General features: G+C 51.6%; 1 protein-coding gene across 4 annotated transcripts; it reads right to left on the bottom strand.

Moving 5' to 3' along the window:
• Nucleotides 1-2,118: 2,118 nt before the first annotated feature.
• Nucleotides 2,119-21,623, bottom strand: MARCHF2 (membrane associated ring-CH-type finger 2). Of its 4 annotated transcripts, none has more exons than XM_032239094.1 (5): nucleotides 21,535-21,623; nucleotides 12,601-12,833; nucleotides 7,645-7,840; nucleotides 5,677-5,886; nucleotides 2,119-3,020 (listed from the first exon to the last, which is right to left on the bottom strand). In XM_032239094.1, exons 2-5 carry the CDS (start codon nucleotides 12,774-12,776, stop codon nucleotides 2,862-2,864), a joined length of 741 nt encoding a protein of 246 aa, XP_032094985.1. In that variant the 5' UTR covers nucleotides 12,777-12,833; nucleotides 21,535-21,623; the 3' UTR covers nucleotides 2,119-2,861. The 4 variants fall into 4 exon arrangements, with proteins under 4 accessions (XP_032094985.1, XP_032094976.1, XP_032094992.1 ...); XM_032239085.1 differs by lacking the exon at nucleotides 21,535-21,623 and adding an exon at nucleotides 21,327-21,498; XM_032239101.1 differs by lacking the exon at nucleotides 21,535-21,623 and adding an exon at nucleotides 15,326-15,525.
• Nucleotides 21,624-22,031: the final 408 nt, after the last annotated feature.

A 22,031-nucleotide genomic window follows, 5' to 3' on the forward strand; every position in this document is an offset into this window, starting at 1 on the left:
TTTGATCGCCTCCTAGACGGACCAATGAGAGAGGAAGTTGTGGGTGGGGCGGGGGGGGGAAGAAAGACAATACAAAAATCGGAAAAAAACGGCGGCCGGAAGCCACGCCTCCGAGCGCCGCCCCTTTTTCCTCCACCCACCCGATGACGTCAGCGTTGCCGTAGCTGCCGAAGTTGGCGCCTCTGGTTGTCGCCTGAGCGACCCTGACTACCGTCGCTCTGGGCGGGGAAGGGCGGGGACTTCAACTCCCAGAATTCCCCAGCCAAGATGGCACCCTCATTATAAACAAAAATGGAGATTGAGACCCTGGAAAGAGGGCAGAGAAGAAGATTTGGTGGGGTGGAGGCTAAAAGACAAGAAGGCAGGGCAGAATATTTCTCTGGATGTGAAAAGAAAGAAACATGTTTTAAAAGACAGAATAGCTCCTGTAGCTTCCTGCCCATCCCCACTTTGTCAATGGGCCATTAAGAAGGCCAAACTAGTCCACTTTACATAATAAAGAGTTCTCCCCTTCAGCTGCAGGGAGATGGGATTAAAGCATGGTAATATTGGCCCTTTACTCAACTGACCACATGGCATCTGAGAACTCAACCAAACCTGGATTCATAAGGCAGCCTAGAGAGTTGTCCCTGCATGGCTCCATGAGAGTCTGACAACTAATCAGAATACGAAATCAAGATCAAAGGCCAGAGAGGGCATAAAACCAGGGACTTTCAGCATCTCTGCCCCTTTTTCTTCTTCACTCAACATCTGGAAGCATCTGATCCCCCTTTCGGTTCAGGAGCTCAAGGCATGTGGTCCTGTCCACCATTAAAACCATCTTTCCAAGCAGCCTCCATGTCTCCAGTGTCTTTTTCCCCACTTGGAGCCCAACCCAGAAGGACGTTCAGAACAGAAGCAAGCTGGAATATAGGAGAAATTTCCTGACAGAACAATGAATCATAGGGGACTTTAAGAGCTCTTCTTTGGGGCAGCCCCTCAAATACTGGAAGGCTGCCATCATGCCCCCCCCCCCCCCCCCCCCGGTCCTTCTTTTCTCCAGACTGGCCAAACCCAGATCCTGTGACCGTCATTCATATGGTTTTGTCTCCAGGCCTTTAATCCTCTTCGTTGCTCTTCCCTGCACTTCTTCCAAAGTCTCCCCATCTTTTTTGTAACATGGTGACTAAAACTGGGTAGTTTCCCCACCACCACCACCACCACCCAGGTGTGGCTTTACCAAGGCTTTATACAATGGTACTAAGACCTCTCGTGATTTTGATTCTATGCCTCTGTTCATACAACCAAGGATTGCATTCGCCTTTTTAGGCTGCTGGCTTGCGTTTAAGGGATCGTCCCAAGGCCAGGTCTCGCCTCATCTGTACTTGCTAACTTTCGTTTTTCTTACTTCACCATTCATTCATTCACACCTTTATTATTTTCACTAACTCAAAGGGGCAAGCACATCCAGCACCCCTCCTGCCTATTTTCTCCATCACAACATCCCTCCAAGGTGGGCTGGGCTGGGAGCAAGAGGTGGAAAACACTTATGAAGCGGTATATAAGCGCTCTTGCTAAAGAGAGATGCCATCTCGAAGGAAGGGGAAATTTTCTGACTGTGAAAACAATTAACCAATGGATTATTTTCTTGGAGCGGTGGCTATTCCGTCACGGGATGTTTTCAAAAACAGACCGGATAACCATTTGACTGAGATGGCACAAGGTCTCCTGGCTTGAGCAGGGGGCTGGACTAGAAGACCTCCAAGGCCCCTTTTTCCAGCCCTCGGATTCTATGTTCTGTGTGGTGGTGGGGGGGGGGAGTCCAGTTCTCGTGGGGCAGCCTCTGAACCAAAACCGCCTCTTTTCCACGAAGCTCAACAAGGCTGGATCCAACCCCAGGTTGGATGGGAATTCTGATCCACGAAATCCCAGCAGCAACGAAGCCGGCTCGTCCCCGAGCGAGCAAGAAGCCGACGACAGCAACTCCACTTGACAAAGCGGCACGTGGCACGTGCAGGCAACATTGAAGACTTCCAGACCCCGTCGCTGTTTATTTCTGTAAGACGGATGGTTTATTTTTTTAAAAAAGAAAGAAAAAAGTGCCCTCCGGTTTCGCCGGCAGTTTTTTTTTCTCTATGGGTTATTATATCTTTTGCTTCCTTAAACTCCTCCTGGGATGTTTAGATTCGAACCCGTCCTTAGGGTCCTCTACTTAGGGAGAGCATCACTGGGAAATTAAGGGGGGGAGGGGAGACAACACTGCCCCCACTCCAATCTATATAGTGCAAAAATATGAAAGGAGGGGAGGGAGGGAGAGAGAGAGAGGGAGGGGTGACAGGGAGACCCCGCCTCGCTCTTGTTCCAAAGGGCCTCCATCCCCGGATTTGCACGTGACTTCTTTTTTACAAGCCCGTCCGTCTCTCTGAACAAGGGCTGAGGGGAAGGACGGGGACCCTCTGCCCCTCTGGGGGAAGGAAACCCCGCACCCTTTCACAGTGATGCCCCGGGAGGGGAGAAGGCCCCCCCGAACACAACAGCCGAAGCCCGAGAACAGTCATAAAATTATAATTACAACAATAACTAAGGTACTATAAGATAAGATCGTTACACGGATCGAGGGAGAGGTATCCTCCTCTACCCACCACTGGGCCTTGAGGACGGAGCGGGGCCGGCGGGCGCCCATGGCACGCCCCGTCCCCTGCCCCATTGCACACACCCGGGAATTGGTTGTCTTTCGGGGGGGGGGGGGGAGCTTGACCGATGAACGGACAGCAAGCGCCCTTCCAGCTGGGCTGGCGAAATGTTCTGACAGTCCCCCCTTCCCTCCTCCTTTCCGCTGCTTGGGGGGGGGGGGCGGGAAGAAAAACCAGCGCCAGCCTGGCTCATACGGTCGTCTCGTCGGATTTCTTCTTCAGCAGCTTGGCGGAGAGCAGGGAGTGCGGGACGGGAGACGGGTTCCTGGCGTCGGGAAGCATCAGCTGGACTTTCTGGTTGGTCCTTCGCCACTCGGAATAGAGCTGGCAGTGGTAGCGGAATGACACCTGGGCACATGGGGGGGCACAGGAAAGAGATGGGTGAACAAATAGCCCTTTCAATATGAAATTGGCTTATTAAAAACTCGAGAGGCAGCAATAAAATTAGACCGGGGAAATATTAAAACACAAACTGCTTATAGAATGAAGAAAAATAACAGACTAGAACAGTGTTTCTCAACCGTGGCGACTTTTAAGTCCTGTGGACTTCAACTCCCAGAACCCCCAGCCAGCTGTGCTGGCTGGGGGATTCTGGGAGTTGAAGTCCATAGGACTTAAAAGTCCCCAAGGTTGAGAAATACTGGATTAGAAGTTTACAGGTGTTAGGCATTTTTCTTTCAATGTATATTTTAACACTGTAACAAGACTGTATAATTTGATTAGTGTGGTAAGAGATAATCAATAATCTTAATGTGAATTGAATCAATATGAATGATATCTAGTTAACTTTCTTCCTACTGTTATTGTGAATTGGATTAAACTGGAAAAATGGATAAGAACTGAAGCACTAACGGGGAGCTGTATAATGTGAGGATTATATAAACTTGATAAATGTTGATAGAGTTTATTAACAATCTTAGTGTAAACTGGATCAATATAAATGGAAACAGTTAAATTTATTCATATGTAATAGAGAAATGTTTAGATAGAACAAGAAAGACATGGATGAAGGTAGAGATAAAGATGAGGAGTTAGGCATTTTTTAAAATATATATGTTTGAACACTATAATAAGGACTACTTATGTTTGAGAAATGTGATAGAGATTATTAATATTGTTATGGTTAATTGGATTAATATGAATGATACACAGAACCAAGTCTGTTCACACACAATATAAAGGTATAACTTATAAAATTATATATATGTTGTATTTGTGCTGATAAATAAATAAAGGGAGACTAGTATAGATCTATTTCAAGCTATTTAACTCTCATCAGCTAGGTATGTATGGCAACAGTAAAAATATTGGCTTTCTGTCTGGATGGTCTCTTGGGATATGCTCCTCCCATATTTGGGCATACCAGGGGTTGTGACGCTAAATACATACATACATATGTGTGTGTGTGTGTGTGTATGTGTGTGTTGCATTTGTGCTGATAAAGGGATAAAGCTAGCTTGAAATAGATCTATACTAGTCTCCCTTTATTTATTTATCAGCACAAATGCAACACAAATGTAACAAAGGCAACAGTAAAAATATCGGCTTTCTGTCTGGATGGTCTCTTGGGATGAGCCGATAGACAGAGAAAGGAAGCAGAAGGCCTCCTCCCATATTTGGGCATACCAGGGGTTGTGAAGCTAAATCTATCTATCTGTCTGTCTGTCTGTCTGTCTGTCTGTCTGTCTGTCTGTCTGTCTGTCTATCTATCTATCTATCTATCTATCTATCTATCATCTATCTATCTATCTATCTAGCACAAGGTGAGGGGGGGGCAGGGCCTTGCAACTGCTTTACCACCCACCAACCCCCAGCTCCGATTTTGGCACAGGTGGTCCTCACCTTATGGCCTGCAAACCCAGCCCTGAAATTTAAGGTTGCTGAGCGAGACCCTGGCAAAGTGAGTTCCCCCCCCCCCCCTGTCGCAACTTTTCTGGCCCACCTTCATTCAGCGAATCCCTGCAGGAGGTTAAGTGGGAATCCCGGCCGTGAAGGGGATCTGGGTCTCCACCCCGCCACATCTCCCATTGACCTGGCTTGTCAGAGGGCTGCAAAAGGGATTGCCTCACACACACACACACACACACACACACACCAGGGACGCTGCGACCGTCATAAACACGAGCCACTTGCCAAGCGTCTGAATTTTGATCGCGAAACGATTGGTCCCTTTTCCCCCCAATGCCCTTAACTCTGAATGGCCACTCAATGAATGGCTGCACGCCAAGGACTCCCTGACCTGCTCACGGGGTGGACAATTAGCATTTATTCTGCCGTGGTTTTAACTGCAGTGTCTTCCCGTCCGTCCGTCCCCACACACACACACAAACAAAAAAAGATTTAAAATACGGTATAAAGGTCGAGGTTCCCCTCGCACATCTCTACTAGCCATTCCAGACTCTAGGAGGGCATGCGCACCCTGGAAACCGAGAGCTCGGCTTCCCAGCACACCCGTGCGCACCGGGGACCTGCTCTTCCGGTTTCTGGCGCTCCCCCGCACACACGTGTGTGCCCCAGTTTGGCACTTGGTGCCAAAAAGATTCACCAACACTGGACTAGGAAATGTTTCCCTAAAGCCAGTTAGATGTGGGGGGGGGGTCTTTCAGGGGGGGCAGGGGGCATTCAAGAGCGGGAGAAAGCCATCGTCGGCTCCGCTTGTCCCATCCTTCGAATGCAGGGAGGGTCCAGTCAAGGTCAAGGAACAGGACTGGACTCCCCCACAGCCCCACCTAAGATGGTCTGATCTGAGTGGGGGGTGTCCCTGAGCCTCCCAGTCCGTGAAATCGCTCTTCTGACCCCCGCCTGATCTTTGCAGCCCCGCCAGGGCAAGAAAAGTCAGCCCACCGCAGCCAAAGAGGGGTACCCCCCCCCCAGTGTAGGCATGATGGGGTCTTTAAGGCTTCCTTCCCGGGGACTCTTAGGAATTGCAGAGGCGGGAAGCCGAGGGGCACAACTGACAGTATCGGAAGTGTGAGGCCGGCCGGCCGAGGCCGCGAGCACTGACCAGGGTCCAGAGGACGTAGATGGTGAAGAGGGCGATGGTCAGGGCGATGAGGCCGATGGCCTCCAGGTGGCTGTTGAACTGCATGTGGTCCTGGGCACCCCGCAGGCAGAGCCAGCCCGAGATGGCCGCCAGCGGGGTGATGAAGAGGAAGCAGGCCATGTCACAGAACAGCGTCCGCTTCTCGTTGCGGGGTCCGGGGTGCCTGAGCCACTGCAGCCGGGAGGACAAAGAGAACATCAAATAACACGTTGCAAAGGGACCTTGGAGGTCTTCTAGTCCAGCCCCCTGCTCAAGCAAGAGGCCCCTAGACAGGATGAAATCCAGCAGGTTCTGGAGAATTGGTAGCAGAAATTTTGAGTAGTTCAGAGAACCGGCAAATGCCACCTCCGGCTGGCCCTGCCCCCATCTATTCTCTGCCTCCCGAGTCCCAGCTGATTTTGCAGTATCCTTCCTCTGCCACGCCCACCAAACCACACCCACAGAACCAGTAGGGAAAAATTTTGAATTTTACCACTGCCCCTAGACCATTTCAGACAAAATGGCCATCTAGTCCAGTGGTGGGATTCAACTTTTTTTTGCTACCGGTTCTGTGGGCGTGGCATGGCTTGGTGGGCGTGACTTGGTGGGCATGGCGGGGGAAGGATACTGCAAAATCCCCATTCCCTCCTGATCAGATGGGACTCGGGAGGAGGCAGAGAATAGTTGGGGGCGGGGCCAGCCAGAGGTGGTATTTACCGGTTCTCCGAACTGCTCAAAATTTCCGCTGCCGGTTCTCCAGAACTGGTCAGAACCGGCTGAATCCCACCTCGGATCCAGTCTCTCCTTCAAAGCCTCCAGTGATGCAGCACCCACAACCTCTGGAGGCAAGTCTGATATAATGGCTCTGTTCAGAAAAATCCTCATTATTTCTAGCATGCTTCTCTCTTTGACCCGTTTCCATCCGTTGCTTCTTGTCCTGCCTTCTGGTGCTTTGGAGAGGAGGCTGACCCCCTCCTCTTTGTGGCAGCCCCTCAAATATTGGAAGGCTGTTCTCGTGTCCCCCCCCCCTGGTTCTTCTTCTCTATAGAGATTCCCAATTCCTGGGAAGGATGTGAGCAAATGGCCACACCACCTCAGCTGGCTCCTCCTGCCCTTGCGTCCTGCCCAGGACCGGCTCCACATGTCCGACAGCGGCCTGATAGGGGGCAGCTGAAGGTCATCTCAGGCCACCCGGAAGAATGCTGCGATGCAGTGGTGAAATTCAATTTTTTTTACTACCGTTCCTGTGGGCGTGGCTTGGTGGTGGTGTCCTGTGACTGAGTGGGCATGGCCAACTTGATGTCCCACACGGCCACGCCCACTCAGTCACATGCCCTTTATGCTCCACTTATGGTCGCCCCCCCCCCCGGCCCTCTCCCTCCCAGGGATTATCTTAAAGGCACAGGCTGCAGCAGCTCTGCTGTGAACGGAGGGAGAAACGTTCGGATTGTCTCTGCTGCATTTAACGTTGAATTCTGTGGCAGAGACAATCCCAACTTTTCTCCCTCCATTCACAGCAGAGCTGCTGCTCCCTTTATGCCCCCCCCGACCCCCTCCCTCCCGGGGATTATCTTAAAGGCACAGGCTGCAGCAGCTCTGCTGTGAACGGAGAAACGTTCGGATTGGGTGGGCAGGTCGAGTGGTCAGAAGAGATGAGTGGCGACAGGGCCACCAGGTGGGTTTGGGTGGGGCCATCCGGGACTGATGCCAATCGTCCCAGCCGGTTCAGTCGAACCGGGCCGAACCAGGAGGATTTCACCCCTCCTGCAATGGGTCGCGTCAGGAGGCTGCCCGAACCGTACCGATTCTTTCCACCCGTCGCCAGCTCCTAAGTCAGTCCCAGAGGAGTCAAGAGAACTCTCGCCTCACACGTGGCAAAACACCCGCCCCTCCCGCCAAGACTTTCCCTCCGGGTAGGAGCCAAGGGGGGGGGGAACGGGACATACCCACCTCCGTTAGAGGCCGGGGCCGCCTTTCCACCACGAACTCCGTGTGGCAAAGCTCGCAGTAGCTGGTGTTGGAGGAAGACAGCCACTTCTCCAGGCAGCTCTTGTGGACGGTGCCCAGGGTGCCAGTGCAGTCGCAGGGCGAAAGCAAGCCCTCCCCGTTCCCACCTTCGTGGCAGATTCGACAGATGGGACCATCGCTAGAAATAGGGGGGGGGGGAAGAGGGGAGGGGGAATCAAAGTAAGAAAATCGCCCCCCGGATTCTCGAGGGAAAAACGCAGGAGGAGAGTCCTCTCGTCCGTTTTGGGAAGAGTGTCGCAACCTTGCTTGAAAAAAAACCCTCCGCCCTCGGCTGCAATCCCGAAAGCTAACCCTCTGGCCAATTAACAGATTCACAGAATTGGAAGGGACCCTGTAGGTCATCTAGTCCAACCCCGCACCCAAGCAGGAGACCCTACACCATTCAGTCCAGCCTCTTCTTGAAAGCCTCCAGGGATGAAGCTCCCACAACTCCCGAAGGCAACTTCTCTTCCATGGGTTGATTGTTCTCACTGTCAGGAAATCCCTCCTTATTGAATCTCTCCTTGGTCAGTTTCCATCAATTGTTCCTTGTCTGGCCTTCAGGTGCCTTGGATAATAGCTTGACCCCCTCCTCCTCTCTGTGGCAGCCCCTCCCTCAAATATTGGAAGATAGCAATAGCAATAGCAGTTCGACTTATATACCGCTTCATAGGGCTTTCAGCCCTCTCTAAGCGGTTTACAGAGTCAGCATATCGCCCTCACAGTCTGGGTCCTCATTTCACCCAGATAGATAGATAGATGATAGATAGATAGATAGATAGATAGATAGATAGATAGATAGATAGATAGATAGATAGATAGATAGATAGATAGATAGATAGATATAGAGAGAGGGAGGGAGGGAGAGATAGATAGAGATAGATATAGAATAGAATAGATAGATAGATGATAGAGATAGAATAGATAGATAGATAGATAGATAGATAGATAGATAGATGGATGGATAGATAGATAGCAATAGCAGTTAGACTTATATACCGCTTCATAGGGCTTTCAGCCCTCTCTAAGCGGTTTACAGAGTCAGCATATCGCCCCCACAGTCTGGGTCCTCATTTCACCCAGATAGATAGATAGATGATAGATAGATAGATAGATAGATAGATAGATAGATAGATAGATAGATAGATAGATAGATAGATAGATATAGAGAGAGGGAGGGAGGGAGAGATAGATAGAGATAGATATAGAATAGAATAGATAGATAGATGATAGAGATAGAATAGATAGATAGATAGATAGATAGATAGATAGATAGATAGATAGATAGATAGATAGATGGATAGATAGATAGCAATAGCAGTTAGACTTATATACCGCTTCATAGGGCTTTCAGCCCTCTCTAAGCGGTTTACAGAGTCAGCATATCGCCCCCAACAATAATCTGGGTCCTCATTTCACCCACCTCGGAAGGATGGAAGGCTGAGTCAACCTTGAGCCGGTGAGATTAGAACCGCCAAACTGCAGATAACAGTCAGCTGAAGTGGCCTGCAGTGCTGCACTCTGCGCCACCTCGGCTCCTCCCTCCATTCATAACAGATGCCCTCCTGTCTGCCCTGGTCCTTCTCTTCCCTAGACTAGCCAGGCCCAGTTCCTACAAATGTTCATTGTATGTTTTAGTCCCTAGGAGCCAGTTGGGTGAATTCATTTATTCGGCTGCTCCAATTCTTCTCTTTGTAACCTTCCACTGACCTAAAGAGCCCATCCTGGGGCAGTGATTTTTGGAATCAATGTGCAGGCAGTCCTCGATGTACGACCCACGATGGAGCCCAGAATTTATGTTGCTAAGGGAAGCATTTCTTAAACAAGCTTTGTCCCATTTTACAACTTTTTTTGCCGCAGTCATTAAGCGAATCCCTGCAGTTGTTAAACCAGTAACCTGGTTCTTAAGCGAATCTGGCTTCTTCCCCAAGGACTTCGCTCGTCGCAAAAGGGCATCGCATGACCCACCCACCTCGGATGCTGCGACTGTCATAAATACGAACCAGTGGTCAAGCCATCTGAATTTTGATCACGTCCCCATGGGAATGCTGCAGGGTGATAAACGGTCGTAAGTCGCTTTTTTCAGTGCCATTGTAACTTCAAACGGTCACTAAACAAACTGCCGTTAAGTCTCGAGGACTACCTGTACTTCAAGCATGGGCTACCTTAAAGAGTGCATCCAAAATCTGGGACCCATCCTTCCTAGTGCGACTTGTGTCCGCTTCGGGCGACCGCCCTTTCCAATGCTCCCTGCAGAGTCCCTTGACTCTTCCCCACCTGGAGCGTCATTGGGGAAGCCAGCGGGAAGCCAATCCTGCTTCCCCTGCCTTTTTGCCCATCGATGGTCACCCTGTTCCTTTGTTCAAGTCAGGCCGTGCCTGTGAAACAAGGACCCAACCAGTCACAGGTTGCCTAGGGTTAAACTAACAAGGGATCCTGATCTTCTCAGGGTATTTAACCATCCGTGTTGCAAGCAATTTGCATCCAACGCCTTTGCTTTGGGGGTTACGCTAAGCCTTGACCCTCCCAGTATGGCCAGTCACCCTATGGGGCAGATGGAAAGCTGTTCAGAGGCCACACAGTCTCTCACTATCTAAAGTCAGAGTCCACCCTCTCTGCCCCTCGCCAGGCAGACAAAATTCTGAAAGGAGAACAGAAACCATTTCCCGTCTGTGGCTTTTCCAAAAGGAGATTTGGGGGGAGGGAGGAATGGGGAAACCGTCAAAACTTTGCTCTATGCCAGCATTTCTCAACCTTGGCAACTTTAAGAGGGGGAGGGACTTCGACTCCCAGAATTCCCTGGCCGGGATGGAGAACTGAACCAATGTTAAAATGGGTGGACTTCAACTGCCAAAATTCCCTGGCCAGCATGGGAAATTACCATATTTTTCGGAGTATAAGACGCACCCAAGTTTTGAAGAGGCAATTTTTTAAAAAAACTAGGTAGGTAGAGGGAGAGAAAGAGAGAGAAATGCAGTAGGTAGGTAGGGAGAGAGAGAGAATAGGTAGGTAGGTAGGTAGGTAGGTAGGTAGGTAGGTAGGAAGATAAAGGGATAGAGAAAAATAGAGAGAGAGAAAAATATGGTAGGGAGGGAGAGAAAGTGTGTAGATAGGTAGGTAGGTAGGTAGGACAGAGAGAGAGAAATAGAGAGAGAGAAATACAGTAAATAGGTAGGGAGAGAGAGAGAATAGGTAGGTAGGTAAGTAGGTAGGTAGGTAGGTAGGTAGGTAGGTAAAGGGATAGAGAGAGAAATACAGTAGGTAGGTAGGTAGGGAGAGAAAGTGTGTAGATAGGTAGGTAGATAGAGGGATAGAGAGAAAGAAAGAGAGAAATACAGTAGATAGGGAGAGAGAGAGAGAGAGAGAGAGAAATACGGTAGATAGGTAGGGAGAGAGAAAAAGAGTAGGTAGGTAGGTAGATGTTTCCAGGTGTATTTATCCATGTGCTGGAGAAGGAAATCGCTGACAATCTGCAGCACCTAAGACTTTGTTCCTGCTGGCACAGCACTTGATCCACGTAATTCTCATCAATCAGTTGAAGAGTTTTCCAAAAGGGGGGGAAAAAAAGTTTTTGCGCTCTGCAAGCCTCCCCCAAACAACCTATTTTTCACAAAAACGGGCCCGTTTTTTTTTTTTTTTAAAGGCATGAATAGCCTCGGGCAGGGAGCTTGCAGAGTGCTCCCGGGGGGGGGGGGGGGGGGGGGCAAAAATGAGCAAAAAATGGCCCATTTTTTGTGAAAATGGTCCGTTCTTTTGTCAAGAAAATTGCATGCATAGCCTTATGGAGACTTATATAGAGGCTTATATAGAGTGCTGCTGAGGGCTGGGGGGGAGGGCGGGGGGAACGGTCTGTTTTTTGCTCATTTCTGCCCTCCCCAGCCCCCAGGAGTTCTCTGAAAGCCTCCCTAAGGGTTTGCAGGGCCATTTTGGTGAAGGGGGCAGGGCTTCAGGAGGCAAAAAATGCTTTATTCGGTGTATAAGATGCACCCAGATTTTCAGCCTCTTTTTAGAGGAAAAAAAGGTGCGTCTCATACTCCGAAAAATACGGTAAACTAATTTTAAACCTGGGTGAATGTCCACTCCCAGAATTCCCCAGCCAGGATGGAGAATTACACCAACTTCAAGGTGGGTGAAGGTCTAGAGAGATTCTCAGTCCTCCAGATCATGGGTGTCCCAAAGGTGCGGCTTTTTTAGGAGGCAACTGGATTTTCTGGTTTTTCTTCGAAGACATTTTGCTTCTCATTCAAGACGCTTCTTCAGCTCTGACTGGATGGGGGGGGGGGACCCCCCCCCATCCAGTCAGAGCTGAAGAAGCGTCTTGAATGAGAAGCAAAATATCTTCGGAGGAAAACCTGGAAATCCACTTGAAAAACCACCTTTATGACGGAGGGATTTCAGCTCCCTGGGACTTTAGCTTTTGCATGGGAGCCGTCCACGGTTGTGTGGGAAGCCCCCCCTCCCTTTCTCAAAATATTTTGGGGAATATTAAAAGAGGCAGAATATTATATTTCCCTAAAGGAGAAATGGAGGAACGTGTTCTTAGAGGCAGAAAGCAGCCCCCAAGTCTTTCTCAATGCAGATGCCGGCACTAAAGGAGATAAAGAGCTGATTGAAAGAGGAAGCCAACTATCTAGATGGCTCCATTCATAAGCAAAGCAAACACTGCCGGCAGAAGCCCACTCAAGACAGGATGTTTGGAAACAGCTAAGGTTTGGCAGCTAACAAAAGCAGAACGGTAAGATTAGAACAAGCAGCCCCTCACCCAAGATCCATCCACTCAGTCAACCATTCGTCCGGCTGACCCAGAACTGCATGCTGTGCTCTCTGGCTGGGAAGCCCACCTCCATGCCCACCCCCCACCCCTGCCCAAACTCTCACCAAGGATCGAACCGGCCTCACCTCTGCGTGCCCAGGGCTTTGATGACCGTCGAGAGCAGCCGGCCATCCTTGGCTGTGACTTGGGTAACGTACTGGGGGCGTCCGAGGTCCGAATCTTCCACTGACTTGGACAATGTGGCACTGCCCGGGCAGTCACACAGGGAGCCGGGGAGGTGGCAGCAATCACCTGTTGTCATGGCAACAGGGGAGGGGGGGCGCTGGGTTCAGCAGCCAGACAGCAGGTTCATGATAAGCTGGAAATGAGAAAAAGAGAGAAAGAAAGAATGAGAGAGGGAGAGAGAGAATGAGAAAGAGAGAGAGAATGAGAAAGAGAAAGAAAGAATGAATGAGGGAGAGAAAGAAAGAATGAGAGGGAGAGAAAGAGAAAGAATGAGAGAGAAAGAAAAAGAGAGAAAGAATGAGAGAATGAGAAAGAGAGAAAGAATGAGAAAGAGAAAGAATGAGTGAGGGAGAGAAAGAGAAAATGAGAGAGAGAGAATGAGAAAGAGAAAAAGAAAGAATGAGAGAGGGAGAGAAAGAGAGAAAGAATGAGAGGAAGAGAAAGAATGAGAGAAAGAAAGAGAAAGAATAAGAGAGAGAGAATGAGAGAAAGAATGAGAAAGAGAAAAAGAAAGAATGAGAGAGAGAAAGAGAAAGAGAGAAAGAATGAGGGAGAGAAAGAATGAAAGAAAAAGAGAGAAAGAATAAGAGAGAGAATGAGAGAGAATGAGAAAGAATGAGAAAGAGAAAGAAAGAATGAGTGAGGGAGAGAAAGAGAGAGAATGAGAGAGAAAGAATGAGAAAGAGAAAAAGAAAGAATGACAGAGGGAAAGAGAAAGAGAGAAAGAATGAGAGGGAGAAAGAGAGAAAGAATGAGAGGGAGAGAAAGAGAAAAAAAGAATAAGAGAGAGAGAGAGAGAATAAGAATGAATGAATGAGAGAGAGAGGAGAGAGGCTATGAAACAAGAAAGGCCTGTGCATGCCATTCTTTTATTAAAATTTGATTAATTAATCCCAGGTAGTCCTCAATTTACGACTGCAAATGAGGCCCAAAATTTATGTGGCAAACTGCTTCAACGAGTTTTGCCCCACGACTTTCCTCGCCACATTTGTTCAGCGAATCCCTGCAGCAATTCAAAGAGTAACACGGTCGTTAAGTGAATCTTGGCCTTGTTGGAAAGGTCGCAACCCGGGATGTTGCAACCGTCGTAAAGGTGAGTCGGCTGCCTGCCAAGCACCCAAATGCAAATCCTGTGGCCCTGGGGGGCTGCTGCCACCGTCCTAAGTGTGAAAAGAGGGTGGTAAGCCGTGGTTTTTTGCAGCACTGCTGTAACTCTGAACGGTCACAAAAATGAACCGTTGTGAGTCGAGAACCGGCTGTCATTTCTGTGCCGTTCTTCTCCCCTTCAAGGTGGTTCTGGGCTTCTCTTTTCGAGCAGGCAATCCAACGTTTTCCCACGCTGATTCATTTTGATCATAGGGATGCAGGGGTATCAAAGCGCTTAAATCTGGGCCCCGGTGCCTCCCTTTCCACTGCCAGAGGGGTGCAGGAGGCCACCCAGGCCGAAAACGGGGCACAGGGTGTGTGTGTGTATGCACAGCCCCCCCCCCCCGCCCCCCCGCCCGCTCCGTTTTTGCTGGCAGAGGGCTATCAAAACGAACTAAAAAACATTTCGGTTCTTTTATAGCATTTGCTATCAAATGGAGTATGTTTTCATAACACCTTTTGCCTTTGAGCATCCAAGAACAGACGGGGAAGGAGAGAAGGGGAAAGAGGAAGGACAAAGAAAAAGAAGGGAAGAGAGGGAGGAAGGAAGGAAAAAGAAGGAAAGAGGGGAAGGAAGAAGGAAGGAGAATGAAGAGGGAAGGAAAAAGGAAGGAAGGAAGGAAGGAAGGAAGGAGGAAGGAGAAAGGAAGAGAAGTAAAGAACAAAGAGAAGAAAAGGAAGGAGAATGAAGAGGGAAGGAAAAAAGGAAGGAAGGAAGGAGAATGAAGAGGGAAGGAGAAGGAGAAGGAAGAGAAGTAAGGAAAGAAGAGAACGAGGAAGGAAGGAAGGAAGGAGGAAGGAGAAAGGAGAGAAGTCAAGAACGAAGAGAAGAAAAGGAAGGAGAATGAAGAGGGAAGGAAAAAGGAAGAGAAGGAAAGAAGAGAAGAGAACAAGGAAGGAAATTATAAGGACAGAGAGGGGGGGTCTGAGGAAATCCCGCCTTAGCACTCGGCCACCGCAGGTGCCCCCAACACACAAGGGATGTCAAGCTAGAACAATTAATCAGTGGAACAACTTGCCACCTGAAGTTGCAAACGCTCCAACACTGGAAGTTTTAAGAAGATGTTGGATAACCCGTTGCCTGAAGGTGGTGTAGGGTTTCCTGCCTAAGCAGGGGGTTGGACTAGAAGACCTCCACGGTCCCTTCCAACTCTTGTTATTCTAAAAATCTGCCCATGCCCCCTGGCCACGCCACCCACCCACCCCGCCCCCAAAGTCAAACACAACCCTGATGTGGCCCTCAATATAATGTTTTTTTACACCCCTGGGCTAAGGGTTTTTGTGTGTGTTTTTTTAAAAGACCCACAACCTCTATCCTGCCATTCTGGCAGCTGCCAGAGATTCCAGCCAAGGGGGCTTGTAAAATACAAAAGAGGGAAGCCGGGGTGGGCGGGAATCTCTTTCCACACGCCAAGTTCAAAGTTGTGGGTTTAAAACCCCACGGGAAGAAATCCCTGGAAAATGATGCTACCTACCTACCTACAAGGATGACTCAGGAAGCCAGGAACCAAGCTTCCGTCTTCCTGGAAACAGACAAAGTGTTTTGTCACTTTAGGAGGGAGTCTCTCGGAGAGGAAGGGGGGGGGGAATTTCCCTCTCGTTTCCCCCCCCCCCAAAAAAAAGGACGCGTGAGTCAAAGCAACAGGAGACGCTCGATCTCTTCCTGACGCAGGAAACCCCCATCGCCGCTAACCTTTGGCCCTGCTGGCTGCAGCAACGGCTGGAGGCCAAAGGTCCCATCCCAGCCTGGATGGCCAGGAAGGCCTCCTAACAGGGACAAATGTCCATAGAGCCTATGAAGGACGGGGGGGGGGGGAGGGGGGAAATGGGCTTGGCCAGTCTAGAGAAAAGAAGGACCGGGGGTGGGGGGGGGGGCATGAGAGCAGGAGCCCAGGATTTGAGGGGATGCCCCAAAGAAGAAGGCAGAGGGGGGGGGTGTTAAACTTATTTTTTCCAAAGCACCTGAAGGCCAGACAAGGAACAACGGATGGAAACGCATCAAGGAGAGAAGCCAACTAGAATTAAGGAGAAACCTCCTGATGGTGAGAAAAATGATGGAACTGCATGCACTTTTAAGAAGAGACTGGACAACCGCTTGGTATGGGTCTCCTGCCTGAGCAGGGGGTTGGTCTAGAAGACCTCTAACACCCCTTCCAACTCTATTCTGATTGTGTCGTGGCCTGTCAGCCACCGGCCCCTCCAGCAGCCGAATCGGAGGAGGAGGAGGAGGAGGAGGGGTGGGAGTCGGGCTCAGCATCAGGGAAACCTGAGAGCTCCGAGGGGGAAGAGGGCATGGAGCTGTCAGAGAGGGGGGGCGGAGTCAGTCCTCTGATGGAGAGCCAAGAGCCCCCAGGTCTGGAGGTGGCTGATGAGGAAGAGGAGGAGCAGCTGGGCCCAGTGCCTCTCTCAGAAGGCAGAGAGGAGAGGAGAGAAGTGGCTCAGAGAGGAGAGGAGAGCAGTGGAAATCTATGGGCCGGTCCTTGGGACGGAAGAGCCACAGCTGCTGGAGAAGCCCCACCTGAGCTCTGGGGATCAAAGGCAGGGGGCAGGGAGGTGAATAGATGGGGCAGGCAACTATTCATCTCCCTGCCGGCCAGCCTTTTAAGCCTGCGGTGAGAGAGGAACCTTTTGCCGGGATTGCCGGCGCTCCTCCGAATCAAGGAATCATGGCTTTAAGTTCAGAGCGCCGGTTGTGTTTGGGCAGCTGGGTGAGAGCAAATTGATCGACTGGCTCTCTTGGGGACTCTGCACAGCCACAGGTTTCACAGGTGGGCATCGGTCCCTGGCATGGGAGTGGTAAGAGCCACCCGCTCTGGCTTCCACAGTGGCCCCAAGGCAGAAGGCTCAAAGGGACAAAAGAAACCAGCCGCTGCCGTGTGAAAAGCTTCCTGGCACCGGGTGGCACAAAGCTGCTTCTAGATGACAGTCAAAGAGGGTCGAACTGCTGACTTGATATCGCCTTTGATTTTGTTCAGAGGGCAAACAGGGTTAACGAAAACGGGGCCTCCCCAGGAACCCGCCTGTGGAATCCGGGTACGCCTGAAGGACACCTGGTCTCCCTGTTTAAGGGTGAAAGAAACCAGCCCAAATCCCAATAAAAGAAGAATTAACCCCCCACGTGAAGCAAGCGGAGATTTAACAGAATAACAGAGTTGCGGAAGAGGTTAGCACACACCCCTCTGCTAGAGAAAATGAAATATCCTGGGAAATATTGAAAGAGGCAGAATATTATATTTTCCCTGATTCAGAAACGGAGAAACATGTTTTTAGGCAGGAAACAGACTCGCTCTTAATAGCCGCCCACCTTTGTCAATGGGCAATGAAAAGGCCTGGGCCAGTCTATTCTACATAACAAAGATCTCCCCCATTCAGGGTGATGGGATTAAGGCATGATAGGATTAGCCCTTGACCCATCTCCCCACGGGGCACCTGGGAAGAAGCGATGCTCAACCAAACATGGACTCGAAGCACAACCTAGAGAGATGCCCCCGCATGGCCCCCTGGGAGTCTGACAGCCAATCAGAAGACAAGATCAAGGTCAAAGGCCACAGAGGGCATAAAACCAGGGACTTTCAGCATCTCTGCCCCTTTTTCTTCTCCTCCCAACATCTGGAAGCATCTGACCCCCCTTTTGGATCTCAAGCCACCCTGTCCACCATTAAACCGTCTTTCAAAGCAGCCTCCATGTTTCCAGGGTCTTTTCCCCACTTGGAGCCCAACCAAGAAGGACATTTCTTCCAACAGAAGCAAGCTGGAATATAGGAGAACTAGAACTCAGGGCCTTGTGGTTTCTGGCCTGCTACTTAAACCGTTATTCCAAGCTGGATGTCAAAAACCAGACTTGGCAGCGTATGGATGTTGGGAGTGAAGACACAGTTGAAGGTCGTTTCCCATCCTCAAGGACTCTCTGGGGAAAGAGGGCAGGTACAGAAGGGGGCATGCAGAGAGTCCTTGACTTATGGCCACCATTGAGCCCACATTTTCAGTTGCTAAGTGAAACATTTGCTGGGCTTTTGCCCCATTCTTATGACTTTCCTTGCCACGCTTAAATGGTTAAGTTTCTGCTGCTAAGCGGGGCACCTGTTAAATGAGTTCTGCCCCATTCTACAACTTTTCTTGCCGCCGTTAAAGTGGTCGTTAAGCGAGCAACGCGGCTGTTAAGCGAATTCAGCTTCCCCGTGGACTTTTGCCTGTCAGGAGGTCGCAAAAGCAGAGCACGTGACCCCAGAGCCAAGGTGGCACAGTGGTTAAATGCAGCACTGCAGGCTACTGCTAGATCAGCAGGTCAGCGGTTCAAATCTCACCGGCTCAGGGTTGACTCAGCCTTCCATCCTTCCGAGGTGGGTAAAATGAGGACCCAGATTGTTGGGGCAATATGCTGACTCTCTGTAAACCGCTTAGAGAGGCCTGAAAGGCCTATGAAGCGGTATATAAGTCTACTGCTATTGCTATTGCTAAATATGAGTCTGCGGCCAAGCAATTTCGATCAGAGGGCTGCTACGACGGCCCTCCAGTGTGACAAAACGGTCGTAAGTCACTTTTTTCAGCCCCAGTGTAACTTCAAACGGTCACTAAATGGGCTGTGGTTCTTTGAGGACTACCCGGAGATGGTTTTGTGGGTTTTCTTGACGCCCCTGAGCCCCCGCCACTCTCGGAGGAGGGGGCTCCATTCGTGTCTTGCACCCGTGACATCTTTAAAGTGAGGGGAGGAACTCCCAGAATCCCCCAGCCAGCTTGCCTCCTGAGGGATTCTGGGAGCTGAAGTCCCTGCCGCTTTTAAAGAGGTTTGAGAAACAGCAGGCCAAATGAAGCATCTCAGGATGGCCGGGCAAAACTCTCTTTCTGCGCTTCCAAAGTTGTTCTGCTGAGCACAACACACGTGCGGGGTGTGTGTGTGTGTGTGTGTGTGTGGCAGGAAACGGGCCCTGTGCAACTTCCTGAATGGCAGAGAGAGATGCTGTCGTAAGGTTATCCGCTTGTGGGAAGAGGATTGTGGGCTTGCCAGGCCTCTAGAGCAGTGTTTCTCAACCTTGGCAACTTGAAGATGCCCGGACTTCAACTCCCAGAATTCCCCAGCAGTGGTTAGGACAGTGTTTCTCAACCTTGGCAACTTGAAGATGCCCGGACTTCAACCCCCAGAATTCCCCAGCAGTGGTTAGGACAGTGTTTCTCAACCTTGTCAACTTGAAGATGTCCGGACTTCAACTCCCAGAGTTCCCCAGCCAGCATTTGCTGGCTGGGGAATTCTGGGAGTTGAAGTCCGGACATCTTCAAGTGGCCAAGGTTGAGAAACACTGACCTAGAGCCAATTCCGTCCAATGGGGCTCCCCTCTTTTATTTCTCTTTTTAATTCAACAAACGCACAGAGTTAGTTACCCATCGACCGGAAGGAAGAGAAGAAGGCGGAGGAGTGAAATTAAAGCCTTTTAAAAGAGAATTTGAAGAAGGCTTTCCAACCTTGGCAACTTTTAAGATCTGTGGGTTTCAGCTCCGAGGACTCCCCAGCCACCACAGGGAATTCTGGGAGTTGAAGTCCAGGCGTCTTAAAGTTGTACACCCTGACTTACCGCCACCTGCCAATCACCCCATGCCGCCCCCCATCAATCCCCTGAGCCCAGGACCAGATCTCCACTGCCTTCCTGAAAGCCAGTAAGGTCAAGCCACCGTCTCTCAAGGGAACGCCTGTTCCATAAGCCACAGCAGAGAAAGCGCCCTTACCCATCCTCAAGGACCCGGACGTAACACCCCCCCCACCCCCACCCAACCAGATCAAGCAGCAGGTGGGCACAAACCAATACAGGGAGTCCTCAACATACAACATTTCATTTAGTTACCGTCCAAAGTTACAACATCCCGAGAGGGGGGAGAGTGACTTACGGCCATTTCTCAAACTTACGACCGTCGCAGCATGCCTTACAGTCACAAGTACAGATGAAATTGCTCCGTATTTATGACGGTCACAATGTCCCCGGAGGGGTGTCATGCGATCCCCTTTGGCGAGCCCATTCAACAGGGGAAGCCAGATTCGTCACTAACCAAACAGGTGATTCACTTAATGACGGTGGGCAAGAAAGTTCACACGATGGGCAAAACTTCTCCTTTGGGCCGGGTTATGGCCGTAAGGTGAAGACTACCTTTAGGGGCAATTGGGAGGAGAGCCAGGTATGGGGGTTTCCTCCCCCTCCACCCCCACCTAGAAAGGATAGTGTAGCTTCTCCCCCCCCCCAAAAAAAAATTGGCCTTCTTTTGCCTGAAATCAGTCCAGAATGGGGAGGGTACCAGGAACCTCCCTCGGGGGAATTGAGTCCAGGGAAAGGAGACCACCAGGAAACTCCAGAGCTACAAAGAGATCGGGAAGAGGGTTCCCCCAGCCCCACCACCCGAGCCCATCCGAAGTGGAAGGACCCTTCCCAGTTTCAGAAACATCTCCCCGCCCCTCCGCCGAGTGACAGGCGGCCAGCTCAGCCCAGACCGGAGACAGCGGCAACAGCCTTCCTTCCGGGTTCCTCTGCCTCAGGTCACTATGTTAACTGCAGTGATTCACTTAATGACGGTAGGCAAGGAAGGTTGCACAATGGGGCAAAACTCCAACGTCTCTTTTAGCAATTGCAAGGAGACTGGGGCATGGGTTTCTCCCCCCCCCCAACCTACAAAGTATAGCCGCCCCTCCCCCTAACTGTCCCCCACAAGATTGGCCTTCCCATGCCTGAAATCACCCCAGGAAGGGGGGGGGGTCCCCAGGAAGCTCCCCAGGGAAATTGAGTCCAGGGAAAGGAGACCACCAGGAAACTCCAGGGCTGCAGGTAGATGGGGAAGAGGATTTCCCCCAGCCCCACCACTCTACCGCTGAGTGGGCTCCGCGAATCCATCCCCAGCCCATCGGAAACGGAAGGACCAAGATGCCCCCCCCCCCCCCATTTCAGACCTCTCCTCCGAGGGCTGGGCTGCCTGCTCACCCCAGGCCGGCGGAGAGACCTTCCTCCCGGGCTCCTCTACGCTGGGCCTTTCCGCTGTCACTTCAATCACCGAGTCACTAACTTAACTGCAGTGATTCACTTAACGACCGTAGGGAAGACAGGTTGCAAGACGGGGGCAAAGCTCCGTTCGCCAACGTCTCCTTTGGCAAGGTACATTTCGGGGCTCCCTTGGGGTCGTAAGTCGAGGAGGACCAATCGGGGGAGGGCCAAGGCAGAGGAGTTTCTCTACCCCCCCTTCCCCCCTCCCCCAAATCGGCCTTCCGGTCTCTGAAATCAGCCCAGAAAGGGGGGAGGGTCCCAGAAACCTCCCGAGGGGAAATGGAGTCCAGGGAAAGGAGGCCACGAGGAAACTCCAGGGCTGCAAGTAGATCGGAAACCCTCTCCAGCTCCCCCCCCCCGCTCTACCTGCATGAGCCCATCGGAGGCGGACGGGCCGAGGCGCCCCCTCCCCATCTCAGACCCCCCTTCCCTCTTCACCCCCGAGGGCCGGGCTGCCTGCTCACCCCAGGCCGGCGGGGAGAGCTTCCTTCCGGGCCCCTCCGCCGCAGGAGCCGGGCCTTCCGCGGTGCCGCCGTGCCGTCCCCGGGCGGGCCGCCCCGCAAGCCCGCCAGGCCTCCATGGGCTCCCCCTCCGCCCCCCGAAACCTCCTTCCTCCTGGTCGCTTCCTGCTGCTCCTGTCACTCAAGCCCCCCTCGCCCCGCCCCTCCTCACCTGCGCCCCGCCCCTTCCGCCGCCGCCCCGGCCTTCTGCTCAGCGCCGCGGCCCTGCCCGGCGGCGGCCCATCTTCTCCGGCCGGCGGTGGAGAAGAGCCGCGGGAGGGAGGCCTCTCGCCGGCCGCCGCCTCCTCCCGCCGCTTCTGTCAGCCGCGTCCCCTTGCGCACCTGACGGGGGAAAGCCGGACCCCGCCTCTTTTCTCTCCGCCTCCCCCCCCCCCACCGCGCGCAGCCAATCGCCTCCAACAGCGTAAGGAAGGGGCCAATCCGCCGCGTCCGGGACGAAAAAGCGCCCGCCCTTGAGACGAGAGGGAGGAAAAATGGGAAGCTAACGCATGCGCGCTTCTCCCCGTCCTGGGCTGCGCGTGCTCTAACGGCCGGTGTTTTCTTTTCTTTCCCCCCCCCCCCCGCCCCCACGGCTCGGCTTTTCCGCCACTGGCGGGAGAGGGACGGAGGAAACCACGCCCCTTTCTTTATCATTGGTTCCTCCGGGGC

The sequence above is a fragment of the Thamnophis elegans genome, chromosome 1 (genome assembly GCF_009769535.1).
Source record: "Thamnophis elegans isolate rThaEle1 chromosome 1, rThaEle1.pri, whole genome shotgun sequence".
Classification (NCBI taxonomy): domain Eukaryota; kingdom Metazoa; phylum Chordata; class Lepidosauria; order Squamata; family Colubridae; genus Thamnophis; species Thamnophis elegans.